Below are 25,687 nucleotides of genomic sequence, written 5' to 3'. Positions count from 1 at the left end.
CGAAACGAGCCGTGGCGCGCATTGAAAACGAAGATCCGGATCTGAACGTTTTGCGTATAGTCGACGATGGGGGGACGTGAGGGTTCCGGCACGTTCTAGTGTGTTGGTTCTTGTAAAGCATGACTTATTCCACGATTATGAGGGCATCGCGGATGAGCACCTTCCGCTACTACTCGAGAAGGAATTAGTCGTTGCCTGAGGACTCTTACAGCTCCAGAACAGTTGTGCTACTGTTCTCCTGACAAATTTTGCTAAGGAGGTGCGGCATCTCGCCAAGGACACGGCTGTTGCCGTCCTTCACGATATTACTGCCTTGCCTCATTTATGCACCGCTGGAACGAACACTAAAGAAGAGGCCGCACCTTGTCATGCTCTGCAAACCATTAAATAAGCCCCGACTTGAGGCCCGATCAGAGGAATCTTCTCTAGGCTCTTCTGAGCGATTTCGCAGACTGCTTCGCCACACCAAGATACTTTGTTGGGCGAGTTGGTACTTACTCATTATTAATATAAACAGCGCGAACACGAAGACAAAGGACAAGATAAAAGAAAGCCACAGTACAAGCGCTGACTCACAACTATGCCTAAGCCCTTTACTTCAAGGCCCAGAAAAAACAAACATGAAGAAAATGAAACAGTCACGTGAAACAACCCCTGGGTTCACCTGCTGCACAAAAAATCACTTAAATAAGACACCTCTTTGCTTGAAAGAGCAAGAGAAGTCTTGCTGACACACTTATTGTCCGTTGAAATAAAATATGATTCCACTATCTCTCTCGTCATCTTCTCTTTGTGGCAATACAAAATCCTAACCTTGTCAAACTTAGGAGTGCACTTCTTCTTCTCCTTCTTCATTATTTCACATGAATCATGGTATCACATTGTCATTCATGTGAAATAATGAAGAAGGAGAAGAAGTGCACTCCTAAGTTTGACAAGGTTAGGATTTTGTATCGCCACAAAGAGAAGATGACGAGAGAGATAGTGGAATCATATTTTATTTCAACAGACAATAAGTGTGTCAGCAAGACTTCTCTTGCTCTTTCAAGCAAAGAGGTGTCTTATTTAAGTGATTTTTTGTGCAGCAGGTGAACCCAGGGGTTGTTTCACGTGACTGTTTCATTTTCTTCATGTTTGTTTTTTCTGGGCCTTGGAGTAAAGGGCTTAGGCATAGTTGTGAGTCAGCACTTCGCCACAGGCTCTAAGGTCGGTCGTACTCCTGTTGCCAAGCACCGCATCACCGATGAGACCACATTACCGGTATGCCAGCGCCCGTACCGGGTTTCTCCTAAGGAATGTGACGCCATTAAAACGCAAGTGGATTAAATGCTTGCGGACGACGTGATCCAGCCTTCGACGAGCCCATGGGCATCGCCAGTGGTCCTTGTCAAAAAGAAAGATGGCACCTTGAGATTCTGTGTCGATTACCGAAAGTTAAATAACGTGACTAAAAAGGACGTCTATCCGCTGCCCAGGATTGATGATGCCCTCGACCGACTACGCGACGCCAGGTACTTCTCCTCATTAGACCTCAAAAGCGGATACTGGCAAATTGAGGTGGATCAGAGAGACCGAGAGAAGACTGCATTTGTGACGCCCGACGGCCTATACGAGTTTAAGGTGCTTCCGTTTGGTCTTTGCTCTGCACCGGCCACGTTCCAACGTATGATGGACACGGTTTTATCAGGTCTGAAGTGGCAGTCGTGCTTGGTGTACTTAGATGATGTCGTTATTTTCTCGCCTACTTTCGAGCAACACTTGGACCGGTTGCGCATCGTGCTTCAAGCACTCAAAGGCGCGCAACTAACGATCAAGCCTGAGAAATGCCACTTTGCTTTCAAGGAACTACGCTTTCTCGGCCATGTTGTCAGTGCACAGGGCGTTCTCCCTGATCCCGAAAAGACTACCGCAGTGTCAAATTTTCCACGCCCCGCCGACAAAAAGGCACTTCGACGATTTCTAGGTCTTTGTTCATACTACCGACGCTTCGTCCAAGATTTTTCTAAGATAGCTGAACCACTGACAGCACTAACCAGAGAAGACATACCCTTCCTGTGGGGAGACGATCAAGAACAAGCCTTCCAGGAGCTTAGAAGCCGCCTACACAGACCCCCAATACTCGCCCATTTCGATGAAGACGCCGCAACCGACGTACATACTGATGCCAGCAACGTTGGCCTCGGCGCGGTATTCATTCAGTGGCAAGGCGGAGTAGAACGGGTTATCGCCTACGCGACCCAAACACTCTCACGATCGGAGGCGAACTATTCGACAACAGAGAAGGAGTGCCTTGCGGTAATCTGGGCCATCAGCAAGTTTCGACCATATTTGTATGGACGACCCTTCTGTATTGTCAGCGACCATCATTCCTTGTGCTGGCTGGCAAGCCTTAAAGACCCGTCTGGACGCTTAGCTCGTTGGAGCCTCCGTCTTCAAGAGTATGACGTCACTGTTGTCTATAAGTCGGGACATAAACACCAAGATGCGGATTGCTTGTCACGCGCGCCATTGGACTCCACTGCAGTGGAAAACGCCGATGATTTTCCCTTTATTGGGGCCATTACCCAATCCCATATGGCTGACCTTCAACGCACGGACCCGGAGCTGGCGCCGCTCATCGATTATCTGGAAGGACGCGGTGGTAGAGTACCGCTTGTTTTTCGTCGTGGCTTGCAGTCATACGCTTTACGAAGTGGTGTTCTCTACAAGCGTAATTTTGAAAGATCAAAAGCGACATTTCTACTCATAGTACCTACGGCCTGACATCTTAAGCGCTTGTCACGACAAACCGTCCGCTGGCCACTTGGGAGTTAGTCATACACTTGCAAGAATTCGGGAGAAATACTATTGGCCGAAATATTACCTTCAGTACGATCTTACTTAAAACCTGCCGTGATTGTCAACGCCGAAAGACTCCACCCATGAAACCAGCTGGATTTCTTCAGCCGATTGCTCCACCGAAAACTCCTTTCCAACAAGTGGGGATGGATCTTCTTGGTCCTTTCCCGAAGTCAACTAATGGAAAGCGTTGGATTGTTGTCGCGACAGACTACTTGACCCAATCTGCTGAGACCGCATCGCTCACAAATGGAACTGCGACCGAAGTAGCAGAGTTTTTTGTCCACGACATCGTATTGCGCCATGGCGCTCTGGCTGTTATCATTACCGATCTCGGGGCAGCTTTTACGGCCCGCCTGACTAAGGCTGTACTGACCCTTACACACACTAGCAATAGACGGGCCACGGCATACCACCCGCAAACTAATGGCTTGGTGGAACGGCTAAACAGAACTCTGGCCGACATGCTGTCTATGTACGTGGATATAGAGCATAAGACCTGGGATCAAATCCTCCCATATGCCACATTCGCATATAATACGGCACTTCAGGAGACGATGCGGCTCACACCCTTCGAGCTTGTCTTCGGCCGTCGAGTGACCACTCCACTGGATACAATGCTGCCCGTATACACTGACGACGAACATGAGCTTGACTTGGACATCGCTAGTTTTACCCAGTGTGCGGAAGAAACGCGGCAGCTGGCTTGGCAGCGCATATACCTACAACAGCAACTAGACGCTGACCGTTACAACAAGGGACGGCGCTACGCTGCCTACGAGCCTGGAGACTATGTCTGGATTTGGACGCCCGTTCGTCATCGTGGGCTCTCTGAAAAATTGCTGCGCCGGTACTTCGGCTCGTACCGTGTCCTGCGCCGCCTCAGCGACGTTACTTACGAAGTTGAATCCGTGACCCACGATCCCTCAAGCCGCAGACGACGCAAGTTCACTGATGTTGTTCACGTCGTACGGATAAAACCCTACCACAATTGCCGCGCTGACTATTCTTGAGACTGATGGTGGCCCGTTTTGTGTTGTGGTATCCCATACCAACCTAGCATACTATCTGTCAGCTCATCGCATCAAGCAGCATTTGCAGCATCGAGGCGATGCTGCCAAGAAGGGGGGCAATGACACATGCCATTCATAGACGACGAAGATTTGAACGGGCGATTCGGAGAAAACGACGAAGCAAAAAATGGTTCTCCGCTTTCGTGCTGACCTGACTGGTTGTTGTTCTTCAGTGCCAGAGTGCCTTCTGTGTAAAGTTACGTTGCAATATCCCTAACCAAAGTCAAGAATGAGATATGGCCATATGCTGGTTATGTTAGGTGATAGCAACTGCGGTTTTCGATATAACTCTAGTATTTTGTTCGCAGTTGTGGAGGTTGCATTGAACAATACATATTAAGCCTGATGGTGACTGAAAATGAACCTCTTTAGTCATAGTAAAAGACAGTCCAGTGCAAGCCGTGTTGACCAAGGCATATTTTTTTTTTTTTGTGGGGGGCTGCACTGTTGCTCACGCACCCCTGATATGTGTACAGTGGCAGACACGATAAAATTAAGATGGCCCTGTTGCTGGGTCAAAAAAATAAAAAATACCCTCACCGCATGTTGTTGGTTTCTGAGCATTGCTGCCAGCTATTTTTCGCATGTGTCTCAGCCACCAACACACACCTGTGCGCTGCCTTGAGACACTGAACCGCATGCCTCGAGTCATTTTTTTTTTTTTCTAGAGCAGCCTTGCTACATCAACGCTAGAGGTTCTCCATTTCTCAAGTTCTCTCCGAATGTCCTCGTCACTGGCTTTTCACTTTTCATGCAGTGGAGGCTCCTACTAACATTTTCACTTTATGTGCAGTTTCTGTAAGTCTCTCTTTTTTTTTTTCTATCTGAGAGTGGAGGGGTGCATTTTATAACATGATCCGACCCTTCCATCTTAATAGTGAAGTCAGAGTTGATGGCACCTGCCAGCTTGGCAACGCAGAGAAGGGTGGGCTGGTTAGACCTTGTGAAGTAGTGCCTCCGCACCAAAATTCCCCACCGCTCAAATCAAACCTGTGATGGCACCACTGAAAAAAAATTCCATGATCACAGTTTTGAAGGGGATGGTACTGGGGACTAGCCTCCGGGCTCATCTTCCAGCAAACTGTGTTGACGAATTGTTGGCGACCTTTACATTCTACACCAACATTTCTCACCTCACCTCTTCGGCTTAAGAAAGCTACATTTTGTGGTGAAAACAATGTATTTTTTGTTAGAATGTAGTATCCTGTCAATACACATCAGCTTCAACTTGTGCTCAGTGTTCTCTTAGGAGGGACATGGCTTTTAAAGCTGTTTTTTTTTTTTCTTTAATTTTTGATGAAATTTGAATTTTGATTTAGTTTTTGCATTGATCTGGAACTACATCCTAACATGAAAACATGCACAAGGGAGACAGCAGTACACGAGGTGAGGTCGTGTTGTCTCCCTTGTGCGTGTTTTCATGTTAGGCTGTAGTTCCGCATTAATGTGCATCAACTAGCTCAGATTCAGATCATCCTTTTTCACTGAGTAGAAATATGTAACCTGTTCTCTAGTGAGAGTTAGTTCTCAAGGTAATTAAAATAATTGTTTGTCATGTGGAAACAATGAGACATTAACTGCACTACAGAAATTGATGCAGACTAATGGTAAGGTAGTACAGTCGAACCCGGATATATCGAATTTTGGTTATATCGAACTCACAGAATATCCCCTTGAAAATCCCATGTAAAAGTATAGGAAAGCCGCGTCATATATCGAACTCAATTTCGCCGATCGTTCGATATATTGAACTCCGCACTACGCACTAGAAAGTGTGCCTTCCCCAAAGACGATCGCATCACTCTTGGCCGTTTGCCGCGTGACGTTTTCAAGCCACGCGCGGAAGGAATGAGAAGGGACAGTTCTGGACAGCGCCGCGCCCATTCGCCAAAGGCGCGCGCATCTGCAGTTATCGTTTCCTGCGCGCCAACACATGACGTTTCGAAGCCATGTGCGTGGGTGTGCCCATTCTTTTGCCCAGCTCTCTCCTTCAGCACGCGCTACGCATGCGCCAAGCCAGCTCAGCCCGTTTTCAGACAGACGTCGGACGCTTTCTCCAGCGTGTGTTGCGAACCCTCTGCGCGCGGCGGCTGACGTGGCTATGGCGCCTGCGGACGTTAAAAAGCGGCAGCTCTTTTTTTTTTTTGCGAGAGTCATTTCTTCTTATCGTTGTGCTGTACACGCGACGTAGCGTAAGATATGGCGGCTGCGGACGTTAAGAAGCGGCAGGCTTCTTTCTTTTTTTTTTTTTTTTTTTTTTTTTTTTTTTTTTTTTTTTTGCGGGAGCCGTTTTTCTTTGCATGTATGAATAAAGGGAAGCACGCCGTCAGCTGCTGCGATCATGACGCCCGCCCCAAGCGCGGCGTGATAAATCGAACTGGACTTGTGCAATCAAGCCATCACGGGCACTCTGCGAAGTTCACTCCCCGCCACCGGCGGAGCTATAAAAACGCGCCCTGACATTATCGCTGCGCGGCATCTTGGCACGCTGCCAAGAAATGAGCTGTGGATGCGACGACCGAAACGGAGTGACACGCGCCATCGGCATGCAAGCGAAAACGCTCGCGATTTTCTGCCGCAGCGACACAGAAACCTTGTTTTGAGCTGCCGCGGTGGTTCGAGCGGCGAGCGGGACGCAGTTCCAACAAGTTGGAAATTTTTCGCTCTGTCGCTGCCGCTCGTCGCTGAGATCGCTCAATCGCTTACATGTGAGCGAGCTGGCCTTAAAGCATTTTTTTTTTTCAAATTCTCGGGCGCAAAAGTTGAGAGAGGGTTCATTATGCGAGTGGGTTGATTACGCGGCAAATACGGTATCGTTTTTTCGCATCGTAAGTGCCGTCACAAGCCAATTCTTGTATATCGCATTATCGATATATCGAACTTTTTCGCGATCCCCTTCGAGTTCGATATATCCGGGTTCGACTGTATATAGAAAGCATAAGGAACACAATGTTAGGAGTAGTTTTTTTATGCAACAATTATTAGCAATGCTACAGCAATTCAGAGTACATCGTTCCAAATGTAGGTGTCCTATTATGTGATCTAGAACAATACTGAAAAATTTTGAAGTAAACTTCCTAGATCTATTTCTAACATTGTGTGCTTTACACTCTTGGCCACATGCCAAAGCAGAAATTGTTTCTGCCTGTCTTGGAACGCCCAGAACTTAGAACTTATCCTGAAGTAGTTCGACAGCTACTTTATACTGCGGCACAATGTCATCGATGAACGGGCACACTTAAACATGAGGGTCCAACATGACTGCAAGTCAGTGGAAGACTTCGTGACTGCACTTCACACTCTTTCCAACATTGCGAATACGGCCCTCTTATCCTACAGGTCAGTTCAGTTCAGTTCAGTCGTTCAGTCGTGTCCGACTCTCGTGACCTTATGGACCATATCACGCCACGCTTTCCGGTCTCTCACTATCTTCCTAACATCACATAACTTCATCTGCAGTGCCTCGAGGATGCCATCTAACCATCGCTTTCGCTGCCTACCCCTTCTCCGGTGACCCTCAACCTTTCGCAACATCAAATCTTTCTCCAGCGACTCCTCTCTTCTCATCAGATGACCAAAGTAGATCCTACAGGTCAACACCGCTGAAAAATGGCCACAGCCCTTTCAAACTATTGATGGGGAGGCGATTGACATGAGGGTCCAACATAACTGCAAGTCAGTGGAAGTCTTCATGACTGCACTTCACACTCTTTCCAACATTGGGAATACGGCCCTCTTATCCTACAGGTCAACCCCACTGAAAAATGCCCACAGCCCCTTCAAACTATTGATGGGGAGGCGATTGAGGACAAAACTTCCTCTAACTCCCGGAAGTCTTGTTCCCTGTTTGCCAGATGTCTCTCTAATTTGCAATTTTGAAACCAAATACCGCGAACAGCAGCTGGGAAATAATGATAGATGACATGGTGTATGGCAACTTTTAACTCTTGTGTAAGGTGATCAAGTCTGGGTTGCAGACTTTCAGCAAAAAGGGAACGTGGTGGCGCCTGCAAAAGGGCCCAGATCATATGTGGTTGACACCGGAAACGCATCGTACAACGAAATCAAACCCATCTTATTCCTTTTCTCAAGCCTGCGGAAGAGGAGAATGATAGCCAAGACGTCATGCACAAGACATTTCTGTATGTCGACACACACAGAGACACGTCTCTAGGAGATTCTCAAACAACCTGCGCTGACTCCTCCCACTAGCACACCAGGGGTGGACATTGCGTCATTTCTCCCAAGAGACTGCTTTTCTGTCAGGGGAGATGTAGGCAGTAGCCACATGCAATGGCTAGGCCGGTTAGCTTGGCTGCGCTGCTGCGTGTTCGTGCGATGCTCGCTGCGGCTGGCACATTTCTCGTGCTCGTGCCAGTGTTCGCCTGGAGTAAACCTGTCCTGTTGGCATCTCAACACCTTGGAGAAGATGGGGAGCACGGATAGTAGTGGATATAAGCCACTTGTAATGTTGGCGGTGTGTGACCCGCTAGAACTTAGGTATAACTTAGGGCGGAGCCATGGTGACAACTTCTGATGTGGTGCTATTGATTTACGGTCTCCCTTTAGGCTTAAGTCATCGAAATACACAGGCCACGTTAATGAACTGCCAAAACAATTTTGTTCCAATATCAGGCGTCCCCCAGAAAAAAAAATGAAGAGAGAAAAGGTAAATAATATAAAGAAAAGATGAGTTTAATAAGTGTGTGTGTAAGGGGGGGGGGGAGAGGGGGGCTTAGCAGCAGTTTGCAGAGGGTGCCAAATGAGGTAAGGCTGGCCCTGCGAGCAGGTGATGCAATGCTGCGGAGGGCATAGTGGACGTAGTCTCATGATTGGCTAAAGAATGCTCCTAGCTTCCCCACTGCTGCGAGGAAGTGATGAGATAGAGGTAGAAAAAGAGCTACACGCCGTGAAAAAAAAAAAGAATAGAGTCAAGTACAACTTTATTATGGAAAGAAAAAGGTGAGGCTAGGGAAGGTGGTCAGCATGTGCCTCTAAGACCATGAAGATTTCAGGCGACATTGGCCCATGCCATGGCTCGGGATTAGATGAAAAAAGCATTGTTCTTGCGTGGAATTGAGCACACGCTGATGTTATAAACGAATTCTTTGGCCAAAATACTTATTTGTGAGATCGGAAACCTGGCGAACTAAAGGAACATTAACTATATATTTCGAAAATATAGTCTGAAGAAAAAAATCACTTTTTCATAACTTTTTTTGTCTCGTCTGCAATATCATATTTTTCTTTATGCACTGCCCTCCACCTTAGCACTTCATGTTATTAAATCATTAATAAATGTTGGCCTGGAGCTAACATTGCTGCATGTACTGCTGTTCAGAGTCTGCTCTGTTCCCTGGACGAGTTGCCGAAGAAGCAGCAGGGTTTGAAGCGGCACCAGTTCCGCAAACAACACCTGCAGAAGAGGCTCCCTTAGAGGCTGAAATGGAGGCACAGGTAGGTGATTTTTAACCCGAACTGGGTCACATCCTGATCAGGTTACAAATGTATACTAAGAGAATTTTTGGTCTGCATATCAGCGAGATCTGGAAAATGGTTCCCAATGTTTTTGTTAATTATTTTTATTCTATATACCGTGTTCACAAACAACTTTTCAGTGTATGTTACAAAGGGCTAAGACTGTACATGAATGGGTCAGATTAAACACTAACCGATCTGAAGAACAGAAACTATATGATTGAAATTACACACAAGCGAGCAGTACGTAAGCTGTTTCTCATTGACGATGACTGTGCACTTTGGGAAATGAAAAGTGAAGTAAAGATATGCGCGCAGTTCGTTGAGAAAGCTACCATGCATGGTATGTGTGGCGAGAGCGCAGGGCCTGTATGAAAGCGCGCGCCGCTGCCGCTTGAGTCCAGCCGCAAGGGTAAGGGTTTGCCTCATCTGTTTCATCTACACCTCATTTTACTACTGACCAGCAGGCATATTTCATGACTCACATATGCTCAAAAAGGACTCTCCCTTCTCATGCTTGGCACATGATTCCTAGAGGGCGTGCTTTTGCCGAAAACGGTAGAAACTTGGCAAGAGATACCAATGGGCTGAACTTTCGTTATGTCCATCCCGTTAGTCATCAATAGTACAAATGCTTGCATATTGTGCATTTGGATAGCTGCTTAGGTTTCACTGTGAATACTGTCTGGGTAATCTATCTACTGCCGAGCACGATGGGTCATTCCACGCGATAGATCCCAGGTTCCAAAAGTGACCATCGTTTCTTTGGAAAAAAATTGGAGTTATTGTCGATTGTGTGAATACTATTTTGAAAAAATTACTTTTTGCAAAAAATTTTTTTTTCTCACGCAAACGCCTTTTGAAGTTTTTGCGAAACTGCAAAAGATGCTTGCTTTTAAATCTTTAAATGCAAGCATCTTTAAAATTAAATATCTTTAAATCAAGTGCGAAAGCAGACAAAATACCAGATCTATTTTATATTATGGCAGATGGGTAGTTCTTTCATTTAACTTTATTAGTGCCTCTATATAAGCATTTTCTGTGTTTTCTTGGTTCAGTAATGAAGCAGAAAATTGTGTGTTTTCAGTATTTTTTATCATAAACATCGTTCATGGTATAATCACAATAAACTTTTTTGCCGTTCATTTGTCGGTAGAGTTTAGGCCAAAAATAATTTAAGCTTTCTTTAAAAAGTACTCTTCAGGAAAATCTGTCCCAAAGTTTGCGAAAAGTGATTGTTTTCTTAGATTGATACCTATATTAAACGAAGAAGGTATGTGAGGTAGCTCATCAAACACATACATTTCTTAGCCTGCAATCCGCAATTTTTTCTTCGAGTAAATTTTGTCTTACGTGAGAAATATATTTTGAACTGGCACTTCCTAACTGTGCTTTCACTGCATAACACTTGTACCGTGCCGACCTTTTCTTGGGGCGCATTTTACTTTAGCTCTTTTCCAAGCCAACACTCTCAATAATTTGATGCCGACAAAAATTCATCTTGAAAGATGCACTTTCCAAAGTTCGACACTCATTTTTGGCCTTGGCATGGTCAGGAACGCAAAGAAAGCATAGATGTGACGCCTATTGTATGACAGAAAAGTGAAATGATGGCTTGAACTGGCCCACGGACACGTATAGAAGGAGGGTAAACCTGCAGACAGGAAAGTTCTGTACATTCTTTTTCTCTGCCTTTCGTTTTCTCATCCTTTCATCTGTTCAACATTTGAATTTTTCGTTTCGTGATGACTTGCGACAACTGCTTCAAGCTGGCAAGTACTGTTAGACTGAGGATGTTTGTGACAAAGTAATGCTGATGCTGCGCATTGATGGAGTATGACGTCAGAATAATTCACTTTGAAAAGTATGTGCTACGGTTGGCGCTTATTTGCGAGAATCAGGCTCTTGCATGACCCGTAACAAGCTTAGCTGCTTTATGCACGAAACAATGAATCAGCGTCATGCAGAATGTCTGTCATGTCTGATAATTCTTCCGCCTAGACGAAAACCTGAAATTGTTCACGGTTTGATTTCTTCACACAAATGTATATTTTTTAAAATGCTATTACAGTGTAAAAAAAAACATGGCATTAGTGTAGATGGTGATCTGCCATTTTTTGCTCAGAAAATATCATTCATCCACATATATTGAATAGAGAGCTTATAGGCACTCCGAAATTGAACTGTGGCGTATAGAGCTTATGCAGTGAAAGCACAATTCGGCAGTGTCAAGCAGTGACCTTGATTGGGAACTTCAAAAATTTTTCTTGCCTCAGACAAAATTTACTCGAGCAAAAAGTTCTGGATTGTAAGTTGAGAAGCTTGTGTGTTTAATGAGCTATGCCACATATTTTTATCTCGAGGGCCTATATGCCTAATTTAACTTTCAATTTAACAAAAGTATACCTTTTTGCAAACTTTAGGACTGATTTTTCCTAAAAGTACTTCTTAAAAAAGTTCAAATTATTTTTGGCATCAACTGTACCAACCGGTGAACGATGTAAAAATTTATTGTGACTGAAACATGAACCAATTTTACGATAAAAATACTGAAAACGCATAATTTTTTGCTTCTTATTGAACTTAAGGAAGCTCAGAAAAGCCTTATATAGCGGCAGTTATAAAGTTACATTAAAGAACAACACATATGCGATAATATAAAATATAATTTGTTATTGTATCTGCTTTTGCACTGGTTTAAACATATTTAACTGCAAGTAGCTTTTACATGTCAGTGAAAACTGCGAAAGTCGCTTACAAAATTCGCAAATTACTTTACTAAAACAGTATTCATACAATCGACAATTGCCCCAATTTTTTTCAAGAGCATCAGTAATGGCCACTTTTGGGACCTGGGATGTTTCGCATGGAATGACCCCAATCTAAAACTGCTCAACAGGGAAAACCTGAGCAAGCTGGGTGGGACCAGTGAAGGAATATGGACAGACTGGAGGGACTGATGCTGACCTGTCTGTTTTTTTTCTCCTGATAAATAAAGAAAGGAGAAAAAAGATTAGAAATTCAAATATGAACAACTAGAATTTTTGGCACCAGTAGGTTTAAAGATAAATTGCAGTAGGTTTCACATCCAAGTGTATTTATTTGAAATCTGCTGGTTTCCTTCCTGGGCTGCAGAGGGCACTCTGCCTTGAGCCAACAGTTTCACGAGGGAATTTAAATGACTAGATTTGCTCGCTTTAAGGGAGTGAATGTAAACAAAGCTTGCATCACCCACATGGACCACTAAAGCACAAGCTCAATATATATATATATATATATATATATATATATATATATATATATATATACACATATATTGTCAAAACTCTCATTCAGTACTGTCATTCAAGGGGCCCTCCTGCCAGAACCAGTGGCATTTCTCTGAGCAGTCATAATGGACAATCTAGTTTGAAGGGATGGTGGAAATGACGTCAAAATACTTCACTTGATTAAGCTGTGGACATCTTTTTATAAGAAAGTAAATTGCTCCCTACTTTGTTTGTAGAGAGCAGTATGCAGGACCTAGTTAAGGCAATCACTGCATTTTAATTAGCACTTCGAATTGGCTCCCTTGCACTACCTAAAATTCTAATAGGGCATGTTTCAGTTTGGCTTCCGCAAACACGACTGAGAGTTTTTCAGTTTGGAAGTCAAATTGGCACCCATTTTGTTTTTATTGGGACGTCATATCTAAATCTCGGGAACCAATTTCAATCGCAAGAAGCAATAGACGATATGCGAAACTGCCTGATGGTCTGGCAATGCTACGGCCGCAGCTTCTGGTTGCCATCTTGCAGTCACGTTGTCGGCATGTCATCAGCTTACGTGCTTTCTTGATACTGAGGAAACTGTCATGAATATTTCGATAAGAATTTTAAGAGCCACATTTGAGCCGCAGAACTGTTTGTACTGTTCATGTTTCACCGATTGTAGGTCTTTTCTCATCCTTTAATGAGCGCCAGCATTCTTTCTACTGCATCTTCTGCATTGTTTGAAGTTTCACACTGACAATGGCAGGAATGGACACAGTGTATGCGTAAAAAAAATTTCTGTGTCCCGTTGTTTTAATGCGCGCATTTAGACGCTGACTCAATTTTCGCGCATTATCATCACTGTTTATTCTCAAGTGGACCAACATTCTGGTCAGGTATAGTGACCAGTTATTTTACCTGCATGCACATGTGTCGGCCAGAGCAACTTCTGGGCTACTGCATACTTTCGTGTGCGGGACCACATGCACTGTAGTACCAGCGAAGTGAGCCTCGGTCAGCTGTGTGGTGCTGATATCCCTTTAAGTGTAGCGTGTGATATACACTGACTTTTCAGCATCACAGTTATAGAAACCAGGGCGTTCTTTGTGTTGGTTTGTGCTGTTTAGCTTAATTCTAGGGCCAGGCGGTTATTATTTACAATTATTGCAAGCAACGTTGCAGTTGTTTCTTTGATTTAATTCCTAGTTCTGATATTGTAGCGACCTTCCCTACTACAATGAAAAGCATGCGGAACAAATTAGCATGTGGTAGTTGCTGTTTGGGCTGAACCATGTGTGCAGCTAGGTGACAAGTCTGCATGGTTTGATGGCTTCCTACATTTTCGCAACAATAATAAACTCGGACTGCATGAAGAGATTTCAGTATACTGGCTTACTTTAAAACGTGTTTCTCGAGTCGATCAGGATAAAACAACTGATTAACCATTTTTCAACAAACTTGAACCTAGTGAGTAGCGAATGCAGAAACCCTAAAAAAAAAAAAAAAAAAAGAAACGCCGCACGTCAGTTTCGCACTGAACACGTAGCGAACTGAGCAAGTAGCGCGTTATGAGTAATAGCTCACGACATGACCATTCTATGTTTGTGGTTGGAGTGCACTGAGAGTGTATGGGCCCAATTTGCCAGTAAATTAATTAAACATTTTTTTCGGCCTGACGGCAAGCTTGAGCAGCACTGGCATTGGTGTACGCCGGCTGAAAAATATGTATTAATGTGGTTACCTCGGGCAAATATGCTCTGCCAGAGAATCGGTTAACATGCAAGTTGCCTCCTGTTTTGTTTACAGATAACAAATAACATATTCAGTATCATATCTTTAACAAGAACAGCCTGCAAAGGCTTGTGGAAGATCAGTGCAAGAAGTAAACGCTGTGTATTGGACGGCGTGTTTACGCGGGATAGCTTTCAATGCGTTTGGTGAACGTTCGTGCTCAGCAAAAAAAACATTAGCTGTGGTTTACCATGTGGTCAAACCGGGAGTTACGCAAGAGCTATCTGCATGGTTACGCTTAGAGTGGCTACGCTTAGGAAAGTAAAAACATGGCTTTTGCACATTTTATAGCTTACTCTATGGTTTCAGCTCTATTTATGCCATAGGGGGCACTTTTGATCGCTAAAGTGCAATGAGGCGAAAGAAAGCCTTGTTGCGTAGTGGTCCGAAGCCCTCCACTACGTCACCTCTTTCTTTCTGTTTTCACTCCCATCTTCGCGATGCCCAATGTATTAAGCCCCCCCCCTTAACTGAGCCGTATGAACGTGCCTGCGTGGCCTAGGGATTACATGAATGCAAGGGTTTCGGCAGACTGATTGTGATATCGCCCTTCCATATGAAAGGAGAGGCCCGAGTTGGTAGCTCCTGCCAAGCATAATGTCAGGAAGCCCTATGTCCAGTTAGTGCTCAGCTATGTCAGCTGCCAGCTACTGCTTCCCACGACTTTTTCTTCTTCCTCTCCTCCTCCTCCTCCTTCTTCTTCTTTCTTCGCTGTGCGGACAGGCCTGGACAGGCACCGGACAAGCACGCACAGGCACGGCAAAATGGTGAGACTGTGGCCAATGTAGCTCTCGCTACAAAAAAAAAAAAGAGCGAATGTATGGTTGATACGTGGCTAGTCCCCATGTGCATCGTAGCATTCTCACAGAGTGCTTAGCGCAGTGCAACATTGCATCGCATCCGGACTTCATTTTTCACACGAAACATAGCTGTGTTTACCCAGCGCAGGCAGCAGTTTCATTTTGTTGATTGAGCCAACATGTCTGGCATAGTTCTCGGAGCACTAACAGAGGACACTCTGCATTTCGAATATCATTTATTGCATTTATATAAGTGGTTTTGCAAATTTTTGTTGGACACTCTAGTTGGTTCCTACAATTCCTGGTGAAGTAACTCCTCCCAGTGGGATTATCCATTGGAGAGATGACATCAGTTGCAGTCTAGGAATGATGTGGAGCATCCAGTTGCTGCCTGCAAAATCAGTTGGAATAGTCCAGTCGGACTAATTAATTGCATTCAGTGGTGGAACTGCTGCGTCAATTGTGCCAAACTGTGCCAGATCAGAAATCCTTCTACATGCTGCTACAAATTCTTTTTTTTTTGCCTACTTGTGCACCACGCCTGTGCCAAAAGTCGCTGAATAACTCTATCTGATTGGTTCAATAACTCTGCCTACAGTGAAACTGAACTGCCGTGAAACCAAAGAGGGGGCTGCAAGATATCCAATGCGCGGGAAGGGTGAAAGGAGGGGTTGGCAGGCTGGCTGTCGATGGGTTGAAGCGTGTTCAAACGCATGGCAGCTTCGAGCTGCCCTAAGCGCACGCGTGTGCATGTGCGTGCACGTTGTGCGAAGGATGTGCGGGCAGGCTGGCCAACGCAGACGAATGACGGTTTGGAACTGCCCTCGGCAAAGCACAGCCAGAGCAGTATGCACGCTTGCTCCCCTTTTTTTTTTCGTACCAGTTTGGTATGAGCTGCGATGGCAGCTGAGTATAGCAGCGGAAGGAGCGCTAAGGATTTCACTGCTTCTGTGCGCGCGCACTGGATTCTGTTGGCCGCTTTTGTACCTTAAGTTCAACCCCTTATGTGGAACACCTTGTATAGTTTCACAGCTTAATTCCAAAAGTCAACGTTTACGCGCCCTTTAGAAGATTATATCAGTCCTGACAGTTATTCCTTTTCCACCACTACAAAACTGCATGTATGTGGGCGCGCATGTGCAAATAACCCATGTCCAGGTACTCAATATATTTGCAGCTCCGCATATGGTCAGTAAGTACCCTGGGACGTTTTCATTGCAATGAAGAAAGCATACGCACAATCCCTACAATGCGCAGCAAAGAAGCAGACTCACGACTCCGAGACCCTGCGTCGCTTTGATTAACCAGCCACTCCGCCAAACCACCGAAAGAAAAAGAACGAAAACAAAGATTGCAAACGCACGGAATCGGTGCTCCCTCTACATCACCACGCACTGGGCCTTTTGGCTGAGCAGCACCTCTCTCGAGGGAAAAAAAAGCTGGAGTCCAAGCTGGAGTCATCAAGACAAGAGAAGAAACAGTGCATCAAAGTTGCAGATTTAAGAAGCGGCAGCTCTGAATTTCTACCGATTTCAGTTTTTATATTAAAACATCTAGCTGCCTTCTTTCCAAGGCTAGTGTTTATAGTGTAGTTATGCCTTGTTATGCCTTCCCTCTGAATAAAAATTGCTTTGGTTTTAGCAAAACCCCCTGTTTGTTTAATTGGGGCATTTTAGGGAAATAACAGCACTTCAGACTGCATTTGAGCTTGAAGCTTGTTTTTGCATGGCTGTGGTCGTTATAAGCATCTGAGCAATTGGGTCTCGGAAATAAAACAAGCTTTTTTATTTAAGTGTGTCGAGGTTTGAAATTTCGGTACAAAAAAAAATTTTTTTTTTGCTACAAAATCTCAAATATTTGCTACAAAATGTCATTTTTCTTGCTACAAAACTTGAAACTTCTGCTACAAACTGCGATTTCTTCTGCTACAAAAGCTGCTACAAGAAGCCAGTTGCCAGTTCCACCACTGTTGCATTTTTTTATCTCCTCTTTACTACATTTTATTTCAGTTAGATGCCCATTTGGTTCCAAAGGCCAACTGGTTGCAAAACCTAAACTGCACCACCAAGGTTGCAGGGCAGCAGTACAATGCAACTGTGCCTCTAGAGATGCTTTGTGTTGCATGCAAATTATTGGTTGTGTAAAAGGTGCCTGAATCCTGGTAATTGCATCTACTAGGTGTTGACCACATTCAACATTTGAGGAGGAAACCGTTAAAGTTTTTATTTATATTTATCGGTTATATACCACAGTTGCAGGTTTTGCATTGCAGTGTTGGCAAAAAAATGCAGAGGTGTCGCCGCTAAACTTAGTGTAATGTGCAAATGTACTAGTTTGACATAGTTTATCTTGGTTGATGATGTAAATGATGTTGCTATCTTTTCGCTACCATCTGCCAGACACACGCTCGTGATGACAACACTGGAGTATGTTGCTCCTTTTGCCAGGAGCAACATAGACAAATATCACTGCTTTATTTTCCCTGCTGCCGTGGTGCAGTGTTAAGATGCCTGACTACTATGCCAGAGTACCAGGGTTTGATCCCGACTACCAGCGGCTGCATTTCGGTGGAGGCGAAACGAAGTGGCGTCCGTGTGCTGTGCGATGCCAGTGCACGTTAAAGATCCTCAGGTTGTTGAAATTATTCCGGAATGTGGCACACTGCGCCTTTCTTTCCTCTGAACCAATTTTAATTATTAACCACGCCTTACGAGCATGCCTGCATTGCCTGGGGGCAGCATGTCAATTCGGGATCCAAGGGTCCAGAAAGGCTGGATTCTGATCGCACCTTCCCATCTCACTGATGAAGCCAGAATTGGCAGTGCCTGTCTGTTCGACCATGCAGGGAATGGTGAGCCGGTTAGCCCTTGTGAAGTAGAGCTGCACCAAGTGCAATAAAAAAGGCAGCACAGTAGCAGGCAGTGATCAAACTGGGTGAGCGTGCAGTAGACTGCCATTAAGGTGAATTCTCAGCTGAGATACGAATGGTGTGTTGCCGAGCTGTGTGTCTTGGGAAAGAACTGCACGTGTCAACCTTTGCCACGTTACGCACACACACTGTTTATTCAAATGGGAAGTCAGGTATATGCAGAATCGTTGAATATGATCCTATCTCATGATGGTTGTTTGATTCAGTTTTGTAGTCTGCGGGAAATGTGATGCTTTGAGTACATCTGTTCCATGCAGTTTGCCAGTAAGAGGCATATCATTTGACCTTTTGGTCATTTGCGATGCACCCGCTGTTATCTACTGGGGCAGACAGGAAGGAACGCTTGAGTCGTGCAAGACCTGATGCATTACGTAGGCAGAGACATTGGTGGGTTTGGACTACAGACGTGCAACAATTTGCCCACTCGTCCCTGATGGTGTATCCCTGCAGGAACCAACTGACGATGCCAGCCTGGAGGTGGCCCGGGCAGCCTTATTGTCGGACGAGGACGCCAAAGGTGAGAGGGTGCACTTGCACTGCACAGGCAAGCAGTGATTGAGGCAGAAGGCCTAGCGCCGCTCAAATCCAAAGTGATATTCAGCAAATAAGCAAGGGCATATTCAGTAGAAAGGAACAGAGCAAAGGAGGGAGGAATAAATAGGACGTGACATAGAGCTTGTATCTGTTTCCTTCAGCTGGCTATCTTTGTGTTGTATCTTTGTTATGTCAAACAAACTGGCCCACAGTGACATTCAAAAGGTGAATTTAAAATGGAGATGGAGGTAGTCACCATACCCTCAATGCCTCAGTGACATGAACTCATTTTATGGATTTTATATATAGTACCATATATGAAATGGTGGATATATGGGCTATTTTTAGAGCTGAAAGAACCGAGGGGTGGGGGGGGGGGGCGATTTGAGTCACCCCCCCCCCTCCCCCCCCAAAAAAAAATCTTCATCTTTCAATCTTTGCACAATCCTTTTTCACTAAATATCCTTCTGCTTATTTGTTGAATCGTTTTAAATTTTAGTTGCAAAGAGCGCTAGGCTTTTGGCAAAATTGTTGCTTGCAAAAGGTGGCTGCCTATAATTACATATTAACAAACACCTTGAATTTTGTTTGGAAGTGCACAAAGTTTGAATGGACAAACCCATCTTGACATACTGCACTGCATTTTTGTCTCCTTGCCCTTGCAGTTCTCCAGGCGAGCCTTGGTTTTTATCTTTTGTTCTCCTGAAGGCAGAATATATTACAGTCTCCGACCGATTTTTTGGACCCTCAAGGGACCGAGATAGCATCTGGAAAATCAGGCAGTCTGAAAAAACGAATTAACGCAAAAAGTCACTTTATTTAGCGAGCGGCTTGCAAAAGGGGTCAATATGCCTCTGCAGGGTGCTGCGTTGCCATACAAGTAATACCTCCGTCACACTAGCAGATTTAATGTCATTCAAATCGAATGTCATTCGGTTTCTTTCGGTGCTACACAGTAAAGTATAATGTCATTCGCAAATGGTGACAATTACGATTAGCTATAAAAGAATACTGTACTTAAAAAACATGAGTGCGCATAAAAGGCGTTTGAAATCAGTGTGTAGCATTTTAAAGCTGATTAAAACATTTTTGTACGGTAATTCAAGGGAAAAACATTACTTCTGGCTGTGCTGTAGCCTCTTGCTGTGCACAGCCGAAAGCACCATCAGAGCTCGGGTTAGTTCAATGCTAGTTGGCAGCATAGCCTCTGGCTCCTCACTGTCGGAGCCCGAGTCGTTTCGTCGTCGGTGAGTTCAGCGCAGAGCTTGCTAGTGTTAGCAAACTGCTCCAGCATCACTTCCATGGGAACGGTTCCTGCAGCACGCAAGTGCTCGATGAGGTCAGCAGATGAAGGCGGCTGATGGGATTCACTGGTGCTATCATTGGATGACGACGGCACTTCATCCCTGATTGCGAAACCAGCGTGGTGGAAGCAGTGCTGCAGTGTCTCTTCTGTCACCGCCTTCCATGCATTGGAAAACATGCCGAGTGCAGACAACAAGTCAGCACTGTAGGTTTTGCCGCTGTTCACGCATAACATCATGCGACTAAGCTCGCGTGACTGATAGAGGTGCTTGAGTGTCCGGTAGTTGATGCGGCGATGTAAACACGTAAATAGAGCACGTAAATGGCAACCGCGGCGACTGACTACTGTCATGACTGCAGCACGGCAGAGCATGGCTGGCACTGGCGGGACGGTGCAGCAAGCGGTGCCTGCTATCAAGGCTATGAGGATATGACACGTGGGTTCGAGGTTGTAGAAAACCAAAATGGCAGCGGCCAGAAAAGCAAAATGGCACTGGCGTTGTTAGCGTTTTCAGTAGTTCTTGAGCCGCAAGAACTACTGAAAAAGTCCGGAAAATCGAACGAGAAGGATTTCAAACGTCCGAAATTTTGGTCAGTGTTATACATTGACTCTATGGAGTGCGTGGCGGTGCCATGGCAAGGTTTTGATTTTCAGGCAGGTCCGGAAAATTGGGCGTCTGAAATATCGGCCGGTGGCTGTATTTAAACCTTTACTATACACGATTTTACAAAGGGGTGAAGGGTGCTGCCGTACTGGGGAGCTGGTCTGCTCCCCTGGGCGGGCAACTCGCACGCTCGATCATCTGCTAGCATTCATGCAGAGTCGATGCTATCGCGTCAACTCCGCGAGGGGTCACCGGCCGCCGTTGGTCAAACCGCAGAAGACGGTACCAAAGCTATTGACACCTGAGACTGACTCCGGCAGTGAGAGAAAAGAAAGCGGTCTTGTAGAAAGCTGTGCTCGGCTGGAGTGCATGCTAAGTTGCGCTAAGTTGCGTTGAAAGTGCTCCTCTGCGGTGGCCGCTGCAGTGTGGGTTGACAGCAGCCTGCTCACCTGCAGGTATGCGCTCGCGAACGACCAGAGTCTCCAGTGTAATGAAGCTAGCTGAAAAATTCTTGCGGTGAATTGACTTCTGAGGGAGTACCTATCTCTCGACAGATTTGTTTTGCCTCATTTTAGGCAATGCATGGTCCCTTTAGGTGGTGTTGGATGATGAGGCTGAGTTTTGTCACACTTGCTGTTGCACACACGTGAGAGGTGTGCGGTCTACTGTGCAACATATAGTTCAGGTTTGAGGAGTGCTATTTGGACGATCACGCAATTGTAACCGGACGCGGCCTAACCAGTGCGAGACCCATAGCGTCCATCCGATGCCACAGCCTTACGTGGGCGTTCGCTGGGACTGTACCGACAAATACTTTTCTGTATTTCTGAATTAAAGGGGGTGAAATTTACCAGCATTGAGTTGCAAGTCTCGGATGTCACGCTGTACAGCAGTCAGCCACAGCCACCACCCCACTACCCTCCTGCTGCTGTGTCGGTTATGCAACAATTAGGCTTTACTCACTCTTCCATTGTTTTACCTGGTTTCTTCCTTTGTCCCTGTTTTGGACGCAGCCGATAACTATGCTACCCTAAGCGGGGGCGTTTCTTTGGCCATGTGCTAGGTGCCAGACACTGTGCCGCTCAATTAGAATGATCCGTAGCGGAACCGACTCGCGTTCGCATTAACAGGCTTTTTTTTATACACAGACCTCTATGAAGCTTGGCTGGACCAAGTAGGGCAGTTCGAATTATCCGTAAAGTCGAATTGTTGAGGTTCGAATTAATGAGCTTTCACTGTATCACAGGACACCCATCGATGGTGGATATAAAGGCTTGACTCTGTGCTATTTGTTCAAAGGTGAGTATAGGAGCTGTGCTGTACTGTGGCCTTTGCAAAGCATTTAAGTTGTACCATCACAAGGGGGGGCCTACATGCTCGTGCAAGGCTGCTTTATCATTTTCAGTAATGTTACATTTACATTATACTACCCCTTTCGCTGTCGGGTGTTTCTGGCCATGAAGCACCCCCAGTGTCTGCTTGGTTTCAGGGAACGAGCATAGCAATTTATTTTTAGTGCGTAGCTGCAATCACGGATTTCACTGATGTCTGTCCGAAGCCGCTCACTCTCTCTCTTCTCGTGAATTTGAAGTGGAGAAAGAGAAGGTGGTGGCGAGCACGTCGCGCGGCTCAAAATTGAGGAGGAGGAGCGGCCGCACAGCAGCAGCAGAAGCTGCTCTCTCTCTCTCTCTCTCTGTCCATCCGTCTCTTCGTGAACTTGAAGAGGAGGAAGGGAAAGTGTTGATGCCTGCATCACGTGACTTAACCCTGAGGGAGCGGAGCAGCCGCATAGATGTGCCCATTGAGAGATTAAGACAGGGAGAGATGGGCATGTCTGTTGCGGGCGTGGCGACAGTCACTGGGCAGCACTGCACAAGCGCGTGTTACTCCGAATTGAGCAGTCGTGTGTCTCTCGCACGTCCTCGGCAGCTCTCCTATGATCTTTTCTCTTGTATCGATCACTCCTCAGCCTTCACAGATAGCAGACATTCATGCGTGGTGCTCCCTCGATCTCGGCTCTGAGCTGCTCGCCGCGTCGTGAAGCAGCTTGTGCTCACATCCACGCCTTAACTGGCACTCGCCTTCAAGCGCGTTTTCCTCTCTTGTAGAAGAGGAAAACTTGTAGGAAGATTTGACAGATGGCGCAACTAGTCCAAGCGTGCCAGCTCAATGCTCAGGCGCAAAGTTTTGAATACACTATAGAGAACATACTGGTACGGCGATGACACTAAGGGGGGGAAGCGTAAAAATGTACCGGTACATTCGTGACAGTGAAAGTGACTTATATGCAACATTGCTAAAGCCTTAGAAAAAAAAGGACTTTAAAAGCATCAAAATAGCATTTGTGTGAAACAAAAATGTAACATTGCTTTAATTTTTCGGTACTACCTGGGGAGTCGCGAACATTGTTTTCAAAGAGCGTTTAATGGCAGGCTCCAAGACAAAAAAAAATTAAGTCATGGATGCACATTCGCTACTTGAAAGTGCGAGACCTGAGAGGGCATCACTTGTGTTTTTGAGGTGTAGGAGAGTAAAAAAAAAAAGTGTGGAAGCCCCGGTGTCTTTGTCCCTGCTGTGCAGAGAATGAAGGGTGGAGCCTTCTGGTGGAGAATATCATTGATAGGCGTGCATACAGTGATGAGTGCTCCGGGTGCTGGTTGAGGAGCTTCCGTTCCCTTTATGACCACTCACTTGAAAGGGGTCCATTCAACTCTTCGAGGACAGATGTTTTAGGCAACTCGCCAGCAAGGCCAACGAAAATAAACGTTGCCACCCATGATGACTCATTCGCTTAAGCATGGTGACAGCTACACATGATGCTACCTGTGCCATGGTGCCTGTTTTCGGCGCGCTTTGAATGTCTTCCTACAATCATAGGCATGCATAGGGGGAGTCGAGGGGAGCCAAGTTTCACTGCAGCGACCCTCCCACCCCATTCCATTCCCAGTAAGGCCCCTACGGCCAAAACGTCGTGCAAAGGCGAAGTGAGGAATGGCTATGAGACATTTATCTTGATGCAAGAATTGCAACATATACAGTCTTGTGCAACTTTATCGGAGCTTTTTTGAAAAATTCTCCCACCTCAACCGGTGGCTCATTTACACTGAAATCGTGCACAAACCTTGCATGCTGTTGTCCCTTTTGTTGTGTAGTAAGTCTTGCAGCGGTTCTTACCTTGTTTGGTTCTACTTGATGAGAAACCAGAACCGTCTGTGACGAGAAGGTGTGAAAGACGCAAAACTCCAATTTTCCGCCAAAGGGCAGTGGTGGCGCCATCTAGCATCATTACAAAAATGTGCCATGCTTGCCTGGGTGCTTTCAAAACGTGGCGCTTTCCTCCAGCGATACCAAAGGGCGCTACAATTGCCTTTTGCTGAAAACACTGCATTGGCATCTTTTGCTCCTCAGTCTCGTCGCAGCTGGTTCTCGGTTTATCATGCGTGGCCAAACAAAGTAAACACCATGGTCAAATTGACCTCGTAAAGAAAGGGTAAAAAAAGCGCAAGTTTTGTGCACGGTTTCAGCGTAAATGAGCTTCCGATTGAGGCTGGAGAATTTTTCGAAACATGTCCAATAAAGTTGCTGAACACTGTAAAAAATATTGTATTTAGGCTAGATGGTGCATAGCTTTGGAAAGCGAAAAACAAACGCACTGATAAATGCACACGGAAGAAAGAAAACATTAAAACACCTCTCATAAGAGTTGGCGCTGTCGTTTTCTTAGTTCGGTGCGGTATTTTCAGTGTGCTTGTTTTTCCCCTTCGAAAAATGAAATTTTCTGCGCCTAAAGAAACAAAACAAGCTTTGTTATGGGTGCAAAACTGAAAATGACGCTACGACACGCTTCTCCCAACGGTTCCAACTGAGCCCCTCCACCCCCGGTGTTCCAGGGGTAATCCATGCAATGCAACATCACGGGTCCTTGGCCACCAGTATCTTCAAAAAACCTGCATGGCCATAACCCTGCACTTTTAAAAATGACGGCACAGGTGTGACAGTGTAAAGGTAAAAGCAGGTTTGGCGCCCCCCTGAGGCAATTAGGATTGGGGAGGGGGCACCCCCTCCCCTGCCTCCCATGTACGCATGCTTATGCCTACAATGGCACAAAACATACCACCTTACCCTTTGGTTCATGCCGACAGTGGACAAAGGAAGTTTGTTGCTGCGGCGCTGCTGTACGAAATAGGTGACCTATGTACCTTTAATGATGATTGGTTTCTAACGACATGGGTCATTGACCAGAAGCTGAGGCATGTCATTTTCGCAACAGTGTTCTTTCTTCATGAAACGAACAGCAACAAAATGTCTGATGGCTTTCGATGCAGCTGGGGACAGTTCTCCAGGGAAATCTTCGTCGTCTTAGTTCTACAGCTGTTCTGTGCGATCCCTAGTTCAGTTACCTCCTCGAGCGAGTGCGCAGTTTTGAACTCCGAAAGCAGGATCGCTTATGAGGATAGAATGATTGACACATCTGTGGTTTGAGGCTGACTTGGTTCCATGATGGCCGCTGCGGCACCGCCAGGGACAAGCAATGGTGCGAGATACGAGCGGTATGAGATACTTTAACGAAAAGGGCTGCCAACAACCTCGTTACCATTTATCACACAAGTTGTATGAAAAAAATGTATCCTAATTTAATCGTTGTAGTTTTTTTTTCCTTTTCTTTGAACGCAACGGCAGCCAGAACGCACGCGGCAGGGGGAGGAAAGCGACAACCCCGTGTGCGCGCATCTAAGTGCACGCTCGAATGCAGCATGAAGCAGACAACGCGGCCACGTTGCGCAAAGATTTTGCCAAGGTCTCCACGGTGGGCGCTGGTGCACAGAGTGGTGCACATTCCCCAGGCTGATGTTGTTGTCCTTATGGGTCACGACACACCAGGCCCTAGTCTTTGGCGGGAAAGACCAAGAAAGTTCGCTACGACAGAAGAGGCTAGAGCAGCTTGAAATGCCATGCATCATAACCAGCGTCGGGAAATGGATGTCGCAGATGTGTACTGTGGTGATTGAAGTGTGCAGTGAGAGAGTTGGATGTCTTAGAGTTTGAATGAAAGGTGCAAAAAGTTTAACGGAACATCCAACTT

At 45.7% G+C, this 25,687-nt stretch overlaps 1 protein-coding gene across 6 annotated transcripts in view; it reads left to right on the top strand.

Annotated features, from left to right (window-relative positions):
• Positions 1-25,687, top strand: part of LOC146203200 (uncharacterized) — a 105,436-nt gene that overhangs the window by 54,982 nt on the left and 24,767 nt on the right. For all 6 annotated transcript variants that reach the window (XM_084588559.1, XM_084588556.1, XM_084588557.1 and 3 more), the window contains 2 exons: positions 9,253-9,368; positions 18,611-18,677. In XM_084588559.1, the coding sequence (XP_084444685.1) occupies positions 9,253-9,368; positions 18,611-18,677 (183 nt within the window). The remainder of the gene's footprint in view (positions 1-9,252; positions 9,369-18,610; positions 18,678-25,687) is intronic.

Source organism: Amblyomma maculatum, chromosome 1 (assembly GCF_055883805.1).
Source record: "Amblyomma maculatum isolate TAMU_Amacu chromosome 1, ASM5588380v1, whole genome shotgun sequence".
In the NCBI taxonomy this organism is placed as follows: domain Eukaryota; kingdom Metazoa; phylum Arthropoda; class Arachnida; order Ixodida; family Ixodidae; genus Amblyomma; species Amblyomma maculatum.
Note: the sequence above shows the minus strand (reverse complement) of the source record. Positions and strands in the feature narration are given on the sequence as shown.